The 12,037-nt window shown below is 46.3% G+C and overlaps 1 protein-coding gene and 1 pseudogene across 3 annotated transcripts in view; both read left to right on the top strand.

Annotated features, from left to right (window-relative positions):
- The first annotated feature begins 6,612 nt into the window (after positions 1-6,612).
- MECR (mitochondrial trans-2-enoyl-CoA reductase) overlaps positions 6,613-12,037 on the top strand; it is a 33,030-nt gene continuing 27,605 nt past the window's right edge. For 2 of the 3 annotated variants that reach the window (XM_056123513.1, XM_056123514.1), the window contains exon 1: positions 6,613-6,837. In XM_056123513.1, the coding sequence (XP_055979488.1) occupies positions 6,614-6,837 (224 nt within the window). In that variant the 5' untranslated portion in view covers position 6,613. The remainder of the gene's footprint in view (positions 6,838-12,037) is intronic. The other variant, XM_056123516.1, reaches the window with a different exon arrangement.
- Positions 8,635-8,735, top strand: LOC130032193 (uncharacterized; annotated as a pseudogene).

Raw genomic sequence — 12,037 nt, 5'->3', positions numbered from 1 at the left:
GTAGCACCCCAGCACTGCCATGTGCTGCCCAAGAACAAATAAAAACTAATTTTAAAAAATAGTAAATTTGCTTCCATGGCCTAGAATGTGATCTGACTTGTGTATCTCATATAAACTGAAGCAGAATGTATTTTGCTGTTGCTGGATGAGTCAATGAATGTCCATAATGTCCAGCTGTTTAATTGTGTTCTCAAGTTCAGCCCTGTTCTTTGATTCTCTGCCTGCTGAGCATGTCCTTTTTGGGCCACACCCAGCAATGCTCAAGGCTTACTCTGGCAGTGCTCGGGGGACCAAATGGGATCAACCCAGGTCAGCAATCATGCCCTACCTGCTGTACTATCTCTTCATGTCAAGTCCCAGGGCATGTCCATTTCTTACAAAAGATGTTGAAGTCTTCTACTATGCCAACAGAGTCATCTACTTCTCCTTGCCACGCTAACTTTTAGGAAGTTTTTACTTTCCATGATGTGATGTCCCCTACCCAAATTCTCATAGGTCCTCGTCTTCCCTCTGGGTAAAAAAACTAAGCATATTTTTGCTTCCACCCAGTACCAGCCTTGGGCACCAATTACAGACTAGTCTGTTATTATGTTATACCTGGCACTATCTATGCTTTATCCACATGGGCTCTGTTCATCTTCTCCACTATGTTTCCCATTATACAGCTAAGGAAATTGAGGTCACTTGATCACTTGACATCCTGTTACTCATCGATTTGCTCAAGCAGGCACCAGTAACGTCTCCATTCATCTCTGTCGCGTGCGAGTGTTGCCCAATGGCGTCTGCTCATTCTAGGAACACAAAGAGCCTCAAACCGATCATTCAGGGTCTTGATGAAGAAGTCTGACCATCTCATAGGTGGTCGGCCACGTGATCTTTTGACATCCTGTGGAATCCAGTTGGTAATGGCTCTCGTCCAGTGGTCATCTCCAAATCTCATGAGGTATCCAGTCCATCTGATTTTCGACGCCCTGGCAAATGAGACAGCGTCCCTGATTATCGATCGTCGACGAAAGTCGGAATTCTGAATTCTTTCTCTCATTTGAGTGAAGTGTGATACTCCAACCATAGCTCTTTCTATTCCTCTCTGGGAGACCCGAATAGCGTTCTCATCCTGTTTTCATAGGGCCCAGGTCTCTGAGTCGTATGTTAATGCAGGAAGACCAGTGGAATCAAAGAGATGTGCCCAGAGCCGGAAGTTCTTTGTCCTCTTAGCTATTTCTTGAAGGCGTCCCAAGCCACTCTCTTCCTCCTGTGCAACTCAGGTGCCAGATCATTTGTCATGTTGACTTCTCGACCTAAGTACACATAACTGTTGCATTCGGAGATGGTCGTTCCGTTGAGAGCGAATGGAGCGTCAGAAACAAGACTGTTTCTCATAAACATGAGAAACGAGGAAAGGAAATTGAGGTATAGAGAATAAAATTAGACTTTTCCAAAGTTATACTTTGGCATGTGGAAGCATCATGATTTGAATCAAAGCCTATAGTTTTATTTAAATTAACCAAAGCCAATTTAAACTGAATAGCAGACTTGCCTCTATCAGGGGAAAAAAACTCATACTGGATACTGATTTATTTACTCAATAATTACTATAACCCCATGTAGAGATGTAAAGCATACACATTTCCTACCCCACAGAATATAAACAAATGACCAAAATAATTTCTCACATTTCTAAGACTCTGGTTTATGATACAGTGATATACCAGAGAAAATGGGGTGTGGGGGTCGGCACAGGAACAGTGAAAGGGAAAGAAATTATTTCAGTTTAAAGTCAAGCCCCTAGAATCACTGTAACTGTCCTCCCGTTGTTCATCGATTTGCTTGAGCGGGCCCAGTAACATTGTGAGACTTGTTGTTAATGTGTTTGGCATATCGAATACGTCACGGGTAGCTTGCCAGGCTTTGCCGTGCGAGCAAGATACTCTCGGTAGCTTGCCAGGCTCTCTGAGAGGGGCGGAGGAATCGAAGGCTGAGGAATTAAACTCGGGTGGACCGGGTCGGCCAGCATGCAAGGCAAATGCCCTACCCACTGCGCTATTGCTCCAGCCCAGCCCCTAGTATATGCATTATTTGTCTTGCTAGAATAGTGCTCCCTAGGGCAGAGACTTTGTCTTGTATACCAGTGCTTGGTGTCTAGCATCTAGTCAGTGCTCAATAGATATTGAGTGGTTAAATGAATGAATATAAATAGATATACTACTCACCTTCATGAAGCTTGCATTCTAGGAGGATAGAGCAATAGAAGACATGTAGTTATAATTTGAGATGTGTACTCTAAAGATAACAAATGAAGTATTATGACAGATAATTGAAGGGAGGGGTCCGACTGTAGTTAGGGTGATGGAAAAAGGATTTCCTGAGTCAAATGTGGTGCCATTTGAGCGCTGAAGGATGAGGAGTCAGTCTTGTGTAAAATCAGTGGGACGAGGGACTGGAGCAATAGTACAGCAAGTAGGTACAGGGTCAACTCAGGTTTGGTCCCCAGCACCCCATACGATCCCCTGAAACTGCCTAACATGATTCTTGAGTACAGAGCCAGGAATAATCCCTGAGCACTGCCAGGTGCAGCTCCCCCCCCCCCAAAAAAAAACAGCAAAAAAAAAAAAGTTAGTGGGGCTAGAAGGACAGGCTGTGCACAGCAGGAACTTCTACTGTGGGGAGCGCCAGGACCCTATTAAGGGTCCTGGAGTGAAGTAAGTGAGCAGGAGTTGCAGTCAGGTGCAGCTAGAAGGGCCATTTGGAGCTTATAGGTTATGCAAAACTACAGAGCTTTGCAACAAATCCTAAGGGCAACTCACAGCACAAAGTCAAAGAAGGAAAAAATTGAATCTTTAAGTGCCCTAAGAGACTAGATAGAGATTAGACTATGGAAGCAGAGGGATGTGTGGGCAGTGACACTGGCAGCATCCAGGCATTCAAGATGTATCAAGGCTCTCCCTGTGCACACGCCCAGCTGAACCAAGTAATGTTGGACCTGTCAGAAATGGGGTTGAGGGATCATGGACTCTTGATGATCTTTCTTGTTGGCACTGATGTGCTTCAGCTTAAAACAGGGAAGATACAGTAGACAAGAACCAAAAGTGGGGCCAAAAAGAGATAGCACAGGGGTGAGGTTCTTGCCTGCATGCAGCCAACCCCAATTTAATTCCTCGTACCACACATGATGCCTGAGCACAATTAATGATCACTCCTGAGTAATATCAGCTGTGGCCCAAACACCCATGCCCCATTTTTTTTAAAAAAGGCACCAGAGGCTAATAAGTAACTAGAAAGTTACAGAGAGAGAAAGACAGAAGAGGAAAGCTTACAGGAAAGAAAGAGATACTGGAGGAGATAAGAACAGAAAGGACCACCCAGGAGAGGAAACTCTAGAAGGGAAATCTGGTGAACAAGAAGGATGCTGTTTTCAGAGGGGTCTTTGCAAAAGCCTCATAAGAGTTTACCAACGCTGCCATTTGGGGCTGGAGAAACAAAGGTTTGGTGAGCAAAAGGCCTGTAGACAAGTTTACACAGCTTGTAAATGGTGGGCTCAAATATTTGGGCATGGGGTGGGGGAGACATTCAAATCTTTTTTGTTTTTGAACCACACCTGGTGGTACTCAGGGCTTACTCCTGGCTCTGCACTCAGGGATCATTCCTGGCAGGGTTCAGGGGATCATATGGGGCACAGGGGATCAAATCTGCATGCAAAGCAAATGCCCTACCCTCTGTACTATCACTACAAGATTCAAATCTAGATCTAACTGATCCTATAGCTCTTGTGCAGGGAAGATTAAAGAGCATTTTAAAAAGAGGGGTGGGGAGAAGAACTCAAGCAATAGGTAAACAGATGCAAAAAAATTCTGCTTTGCTTGAAAAAGAGCACAGACTCCTACAGCCTTTGAGAGAAGAGGGACTTGAAAGTAGAGGGAAAAGACTTGGCCTGGAGTGACTGGCCTAAATCTAGGAGGAAAGGAGACAGAGTCCCAGATAGGGCCAACCCATAAGGAAATCCAATTACTGTCAACTCATGGAATATTTATGACTCCTCCCCTGTGCCAGTACCCACTGGGTGCTGGTGTCATGGAGATGTACTGAACATGCCCCATTCGTGTCTGGAGGGGGCAGACAGGCACATAAATAAATAAAAGCCTGTGTCCTAAAGGCCACAATACAAGTCTAAAGAAAACACAAAGGCAGCAGTATCTCTCAATGAAGAGGGTCAACAAACACCTTCTAAAAACAATGCCAACTCCTGGAGTTTCCAGGTGGGCAGGGCAGGGTGAACATTTCATTCAGAAGGAGCCGGCAGAGTGAAAATGCTGCAGAAGGTGGCTACAGACGGATCACAGACTGTCTGGTCCAACAGCAGGAGAAAAAGTATCAGAGTCAGAGAAGGAAAGGCCTGTACTATTGAACATGAACCTCATACAGCAGTGGTTTTCAGACTGTGCCCTGGGAGAACCCTGGTGTCTAAGTCAAGCTGATTATTGAATTGTAACCATAGTCCTATTTTCCTAATCTGTAACAGTGCAGATTAATACGTTAGTTGAACAAAATTTTCGTGGAAGTGTTTTCCTTGAGACATTTTTCTAGGACTTTAGCCCATGTCAATTGTGTGAGAGGATTCTAAAAGCAGCTTGAAATCCTAGATTTGTTTTAATTACAATTTTAGGGTTTCTTTTTCAGGGGGTGGAGCAGATTGCAGGCAGTGCTCAGGGGACATTGGAGCCACCCCCAGTGATAGTGGCCAGACTATTCAATGCTGGGGTCCAACTATGCAGCAGCATTCAGGTGTGCAGTACTAGGGCCCACGGGGGCTGCATCCTGCAGTGCTCAGGGGGCCATACAGTGGCAGTGCCAGGGATAGAACTTTAGGGCCTCTACATGCTGGCAATGCTTTAAGCAATCTCCTCACTCCTACAGTTTATTTGCTATAGCAATAGTTCATAGCTTCCAATTCTTCTTAAATGTCAGAAAACCATTCTGATGAAAGATCAAAATAATCTTCCATCAAGGGAAAAACAAAATCTTATCTTTCTAAGAAAATCATTCTGATGTCTGAAAAAGAAGGAATTGGGGGATGTGAGATAGGAAGTGGTTAGAAAAGTTATTGGCATAGAGAGATAGCACAGGGTGAAGTGCTGGCCTTACATGAGAACCCCGATGTTCAAGCCAAGTTGATTATTGAATTGTAACCATAGTCCTATTTTCCTAATTTGCAACAATGCAGATTAATACATTAGTTGTAAATAAAATTTTCATTTAATCTTCATTTCTCATTTAATCTTAACAATAACCTAGAAACATTGCTGTGTGAATCATGTGTTAAATTGTTTTGTTAACAATATCTCACGTGATCCTCACAACAATCTTCATAAAGTGTTATTACTTCCTTTAAAAAGGGAATCAGGCCACAGCTCTGCCAAATGACATCTAAAGTCAGTGGGAGGAATAATGGCAGAACCAGGGCTCGAAGCCAGGTTTGCCAAAACTCAACAGCATCATCACTCCTCTTCATAACCCCTTTTTTCCTTTCTTCTCCTCCAGAAAGGGAGAAAAAAAAAACACTGGCACTATTTGGGCCAATAAAATCCAAAGAAATAAATTCTTCCTTGTTTTTTGAAAGTCCTGATTCAGTGTTTCACTAACTCTATTCCCTTGGGCTATCTGCATCAGACTGTTCTTAAGAGCTTGTAATGCTTGCTAACGAATGTGGGTTCCTGAACCCTTCTCCAAAAGTCTTATTCTGAGACGGAACCTTAAGGAATTTTCATGCACATTAAAGATTCTGAGTGGCAGGATTCACTCCAAAGGATGGTCTTATCCAAAAACACCTCTCTTCCAGATTCCACCAGCGCCGTCTGTCTTGTTGTGACATCCAAGTGGGCTTTTATTGATAGGCATTTCTTCTTGCCACTTGATAGGTCATGACAGGACTTGACAACATTCCCTATCATATTTCCTGGGATACATATTTCTGCCAAACACTTCCACCGTTCCTCTCAATCATCTCCATCCACTGTGAGCATCTTGAGAAGGCTCCTCCTCCCCATCTTCCATTCCATAGTGTGCTCGCCTGTCTGTGATGACATTGTGCCATCCAACCCCGCGGGAAAAATATTATCTCCTGTATAAACGAGGAAAACACACTCCAGCATCCATGGGGGCCAAGCTAGAAAGTGGCAGGGCTAGGATTTGAACCCGAATCTTCTAACTCCCAGTCTCGGACGCTTGTCTTCATGGCAGCTTAGAGGGCAATGTAAAATAATAATAAGTTTATCCTCTCTGTTGTGCAGGGATAACGGGGATAGAATGAGGTGAAGGTGATGTCTTGAAGGGTCTTGCACCGCGAGCACTCAATAAAGAGCAGAAACCCAAACTAGCGGAGGGGAGCGTCCCCCCAGTCCCACCCCGAACCGCAGCCCGAAGACATAGCGGAGGCCAGTTTCAGACGTTTCTTGTCAGGCGATCAACTTGGGCAGGATCCGGATCTCAGCGCTACCCCCCCCCGGGTCCCTCCACCGCGGACCCCCAGCTCCCCACAGTCTCCCCCGGCGCCATCGCGCGGGCAGCCGCGGAAGGGAAGTGGGTGGCGAGGGGCGTGGCCAGGCGGCGGCGCGCGGAGATGACGTCACGCGGAGCGTCGCTCTCGGAGCTTCCTGCGGGGAACATGTGGGTCTGCGGCGCGCTGTGGGGGGCGCGAGCCCCTGCCCAGCTGCGGCAGGGACTGCTCCCCACGCTGTGCTCCCCACGCCGGCCTCGCTTGGCCAACTACTCCACACCTGCCGAGCCCTCCCGGGTCCGCGCGCTGGTCTATGAGCACCACGGGGACCCAGCCAAGGTCGTCGAGTAAGAGCCGGCGCCGAAACGGGGAGAAGGGACTGGGGTTCCTGGAGGTTCTAAGAAGGGCTGTGGACAGGGGGCACTGGGAGGGGGCGACAGAGCCAGGGGGTTAAGGCAGACCGTAACAGGACCGAAACTGTCAGCCCCGGCCGCACCTGATAGGAAAATTCAGTCATTGCATTGAAGACCCGAGGCACAATTATCCAGGCAGTAGTAGCTGACATTTATTGATAGCGTACCTGGCAGTCCCTTGTTTAAATGGATGCGCATTTAATCGTCACAATCACTTTTTGAGGTAGGTGCTTGTTTCAGTCCTATTTTTGCAAATGACTGAAGCACGAAGCCAAGCAAAATGATTTGCCCAGACTCATGCAGTGCAGCCAGTAAGTGATGGGAGACTGAGGTTTGAACCCCGGTCCGACTGAGCCTGAGCTCTTTGGCGCTATTATTTATTTGGGTGGGGAAATGAGAGGGGGAAATCCCCAAGCCTTCTGCATGCAAAACACGCACTCCTGCCCTCCAACCTATCTATGCGGCCCAGCGCTTTATTTCTTAAAGAGGATCTTCTGAATACTTTTTCCTGCTTTGGATTTTCACTTCTCAGTGAAGTAGGTCAGAGGTCATTGTTTCTATTTATTGAGATCCAGATTCTATTTAGGGATGTGTCCAAGTCATCTTGCTAATGAGTGATTGCAAGAGGGGCTGATGTGTTTCCTCTCTTTCAGTTGGTGATTTCCTCTCAGTTGCTGGAATATGTACCTTTGATTCGTCAAAAAAAGATCTTTGTGGAACCACACAGACATAAGGGCAAATCCAGGTTCAGCTCTTAGTAGGTGTCTGATTTTGAATATGTCACTCAACCCTTCCCAGCTCTGTTGCTTTTTATGATTATGTCCAAAAATTCTGTTGAATCTTAGCACTGTAGCTCTGTCCTCCTGTTGTTCATCGATTTGCTCAAGCGGGCACCAGTAGCGTCTACATTGTGAGACTTGTTACTGTTTTTTGGCATTTCAAATACATCACAGGTAGCTTGCCAGGCTTTGCCGTGTGGGCGAGATACTCTTGGTAGCTTGCCGGGCTCTCCGAGAGGGGTGGAGGAATCGAACCCAGGTCGGCCACATGTAAGGCAAACTCCCTACCCACTGTGCTATCGCTCCAGCCCCAGATAGCACTGTCCTCCCATTGTTCATTGATTAGCTTGAGCCGGCCCAGTAACATCTCCGTTGTGAGATCGAATATGTCACGGGTAGCTTGCCAGGCTTTGCCGTGTGGGCAAGATACTCTTGGTAGCTTGCCGGGCCCACCGAGAGGGACAGAGGAATCGAACCCGGATCGGCCGGGCTGGCCGTGTGCAAGGTAAACACCCTACCCGCTGTGTTATTGCTCCAGCCCCATTGAATCTTAATTCATCATTTTTGCATGCAGCTAAAAAGTAGTATGTGACTTGTTAACTATTATAAATCTGCACATGAGGACAGCTGTTTAGAAACTTTAGTGGCGTCTCTGTAGTGGAAGTCTGGGCTTAGAATTGAAAGACTTTGCCCTTCCTTGCCCTACTGTATCTCTGGCAAGTGACTGGAGTTCTTTAAAAGCCTCTGCTTCATCTTTTACTATGGAGATAATACGGTCATAGCTTCATAATGCTGTCTGCCAGGAAGCATCAGTATACTTGCCTGTAGTTCCTTGTTTACAATGATGTGATTTCTAGCAAATGGTTTGATTGTTTTGCAAAAGATAGGCAAATGGATTACTTTTCATGGTTAGAATACAGACTACTATATTCATGTTAGAATACAGACTACTGTGCACACTTTGGCAGCACATATACTAAAGTCGTAATGATGCAGAGATTAGCATGGCTCCTGCACAAGAATGATAACATTCTTGAAGCATTGCATATTTTTTTACTTTTTTTCAATTTTTACTTTAAATGGGGGCGAGGGGGTGAGGGTAGATGATTTAACAACTGGACTTTGAGCTCATGAGCCCAACCTCACCACAGTCACTGTTAGAGCAATTGAGAAGAATATTGAGAAGACACATCCGTCAATAACCCCAAATTGCATGTGGTTATAAGTAATAAATCACTGTCGGGAAGATATCTCCCTTAGGACTTCATGTTGCAGTGAACTGGGAAAACTTCTGCTCTTTCAGGTCTGCACCCCAGGCAGCAGTATAGTGCCTTTCTCGCAGGCAAACCAGTCTATATGGCTAGTGCAGAAGCTGTCACAAAATAGGTGCTTTGAAGTATTAGATGTGCATCTGTTTCTGTAAGGAGCACATCTTTTGTGGGCCCAGAGAGATAGCTCAACAGCCAGAGTGCATAATTTGCATGTTGGGATCCAAGATTCAATCCCTGGTACCACCTGGTCCCCTAAGTACGGTCAGGAGTGGCCCCTGAGCACTGCCAAGTGGGTCCCCAAAAGGAAACAAAAAAGCAGTGCACCTTTTTGTTGCATTCTGTGGTAGCAGGGAAGGCCTGTCTGGGTTTCAGGGACATGAGGAAAAACCTGGAAGGGCCTACCGCTGCCCCCTGATTGGTTCCCTCTTCTTGGGATGGAAGGGAAGCTGGAATAGACCCTTAAGTGTAGACACCACTTAGGAGAAAATATAGCTTCTCTTTTCTCCTTGCATGGAGCCGTTGGAGCTTTTCAGAAGTTTGAAATAAGAGCTTTTCGTGAAGTATGGTATTTGACCTTGCCTTCACATCTGTCACCTACAGTACTTTACTACTTATTCCCACGCCTCGCTCTTAAAGACATGGCAAGTCTAGATGGCCCTGAACCTGTTTTCTTAAACTCTACAAGGACCTCTGCTGCCCAGGGGAGGGTCAGTCTGGCCTATCCTGCAGGCAGTAATTCTTTCTTTGCCCCAGAGAGCAGCTTTCTCTTCTGACCCAGATTCAGGTGACTGAACTTACTAGTTGTATGGACAGAAGCCAGAAGCTGGTATTCTTTTCTTTGTAGTCATGCACTGTCACTGTAGCACTATCCTCCCGTTGTTCATCGATTTGCTCAAGCGGGCACCAGTATTGTCTTCATTGTGAGACTGGTTGTTACTGTTTTGGGCATATTGAATACGCCATGGGGAGCTTGCCAGGCTCTGCTGCCATGGGAGCTTGCCAGGCTCTGCCATGCGGGCAGGATACTCTCGGTGCTTGCCGGGCTCTTCAAGAGGGATGGAGGAACCAAACCCGGGTCGGCCACGTGCAAGGCAAATGCCCTACCCGCTGTGCTATTGCTCTAGCCCAAAGAAGAGAGAATACAGCCTTGCAAACAGCCACCCTGGGGTTGTAGTCATGCTTGAGGAGGTTTGGGGTAACCACGCTGTCACAGAAAGAATTGGGTGTCCACTAAACATCTTGGTGACTGGATATATAGGTCAGCTTGCACCAGGTAGGGGAGTGGTACTGCCTAACCAGATCCTGAGTTCCCCAGTGTGCTGTGGTTGTGGTGGTGGCAGTGAGGGCCAGAGTTCTGGAAGCAGGAAAGGTCAGGGGAGGTGTTGTGGGATCCAAAAACATGAACTCCACGGCGCCAGAGAGAGAGGACAGCCTGTTGGCTGACCCGGTTCGATCCGCAGTATCCCATATGATCCCTCAAGCACAGCCAGGAGTGAATCCTGAGTGCGAGCTAGGAGTAACCCCTAAGCATTGCCACGTGTGGCCCCAAAACAGCAACAGAAAACTAAAACAAAATGAGACCTTCGGGAGCTGGAGCAATAGTACAGCAGTAAGGCACTTGTGCACAGCTCATCCAGGCCCCAAATATGGTCCCCTGAGCCCCACCAGGAGTGATTCCCCAAGCATTGTTGGGTATAGCCCCAAAACAAAAGAAATTGAGGCCTCCAGAACATCCTTGGAGGTCAGTCTCTTCTCATTTGTCCCCACACATGTTAGCAGTTCTGTCCTCTCCTTAAGCCTTCTTCCCTAGTCTCTTAGAGTTTCTTTGACTTGTCCTGCAACAGACTCCCTAAATAAGCATTTAGTCCTTTTTTTACTTTTAAGGGGTTAAACAACTAATCTAAGTAAGAAAGACAATACAGGAGAAAATTACAGACCTGGAGGGCTATGGAAGTAGAAAATCCAGTGGTATGGGCCCTTTCCCCTTGTTCAAAGTTCAGGATTTTTTGACAGTCTTTCACAGAAATGCCCTTGCATGTTCCCTTTCAGAACATTGCTGGTTTCCTGGTTCCATGATAAAAAGCAGCTCTTACTTAGTTGTACATCTAGCATATAAGTCATTGGGTCAATTCCTCCACTTGTGTCATGGAATTTTAAAACCATAATTGCCTGTTTTGGGCATCACTATCCTCATTTTACAGAAAGGGAAATGGAGACTCCAGAGGTTAAAAAGTTACTTGCCCAAGAACATGTAAGAAGAACCTTCTTTATATTTTGTTGTTGCTGTTTTGTGTTTTTGTTTTGGGGCCACAACTGGCAGTGCTCAGGGCTTACTCCTGGCTCAACGCTCAGAGATCATTCCTTGCAGGCTTGGGGTACCATATATGGTGCCAGGAATCAAACTTGGGTCAACCTCATGGAAGACAAGCACCCTTACTGGTTGTACTATCTCTCTAGCCTGGATCTTTTTTAAAAAACCCTTGATTTAGTATAGACCTGAAGTAAGCAATGACAGTTAGCCCCCCCCTTTTTTTTTGAGAATGAGAGGGAATATAAAATTAGCGCTAAGATAATTCAGAAGTGAAAATGGAATTGCACTTCATTCAGGTTACCCCAAGTATCCACTTTGTGGGATGGGCAGTGCACCTTAAGGGTAAGAGAAGGAACGGCGAGTGTAGGGCTGGAGAAGTGGCCCAGCCCTAGAGCATTTGCTTTACCTGGGTTTGATCTGCAGCAGCACACACACACTGGGTTTGATCTCCAGCACCATATATGCACATACCTGCTGGTCATTACACCTTTCTTACCTGCTGACTACTAACACCAAAAAGTAATGGAACTGCAAACCCTTTGCATGGACATGGACCCGATCTGTCTTAGCCAGGTGGCATTTGGGGAATCAGGCAGTGGGGAACCGGGCTGCGTAGTGAGTTCTCACTGTAGGATGCTGTTGCCTTTCAGGGGATTTCTTTTGACAGCTGATGTCAGTGTTGGAAACCAAAACTATGCAGCTGATTTGTTTTTAAGCCAAAACTCTAGTGCTTGGCAGGGGTGGGGGTGGGAAAAGGGGGACGCAGGGATCGG

Source organism: Sorex fumeus, unplaced genomic scaffold (assembly GCF_029834395.1).
Source record: "Sorex fumeus unplaced genomic scaffold, SorFum_2.1 ptg000047l, whole genome shotgun sequence".
In the NCBI taxonomy this organism is placed as follows: Eukaryota; Metazoa; Chordata; class Mammalia; order Eulipotyphla; family Soricidae; genus Sorex; species Sorex fumeus.
The sequence above is the reverse complement of the archived record's forward strand: the minus strand, read 5'-3'. Positions and strand labels throughout refer to the sequence as shown.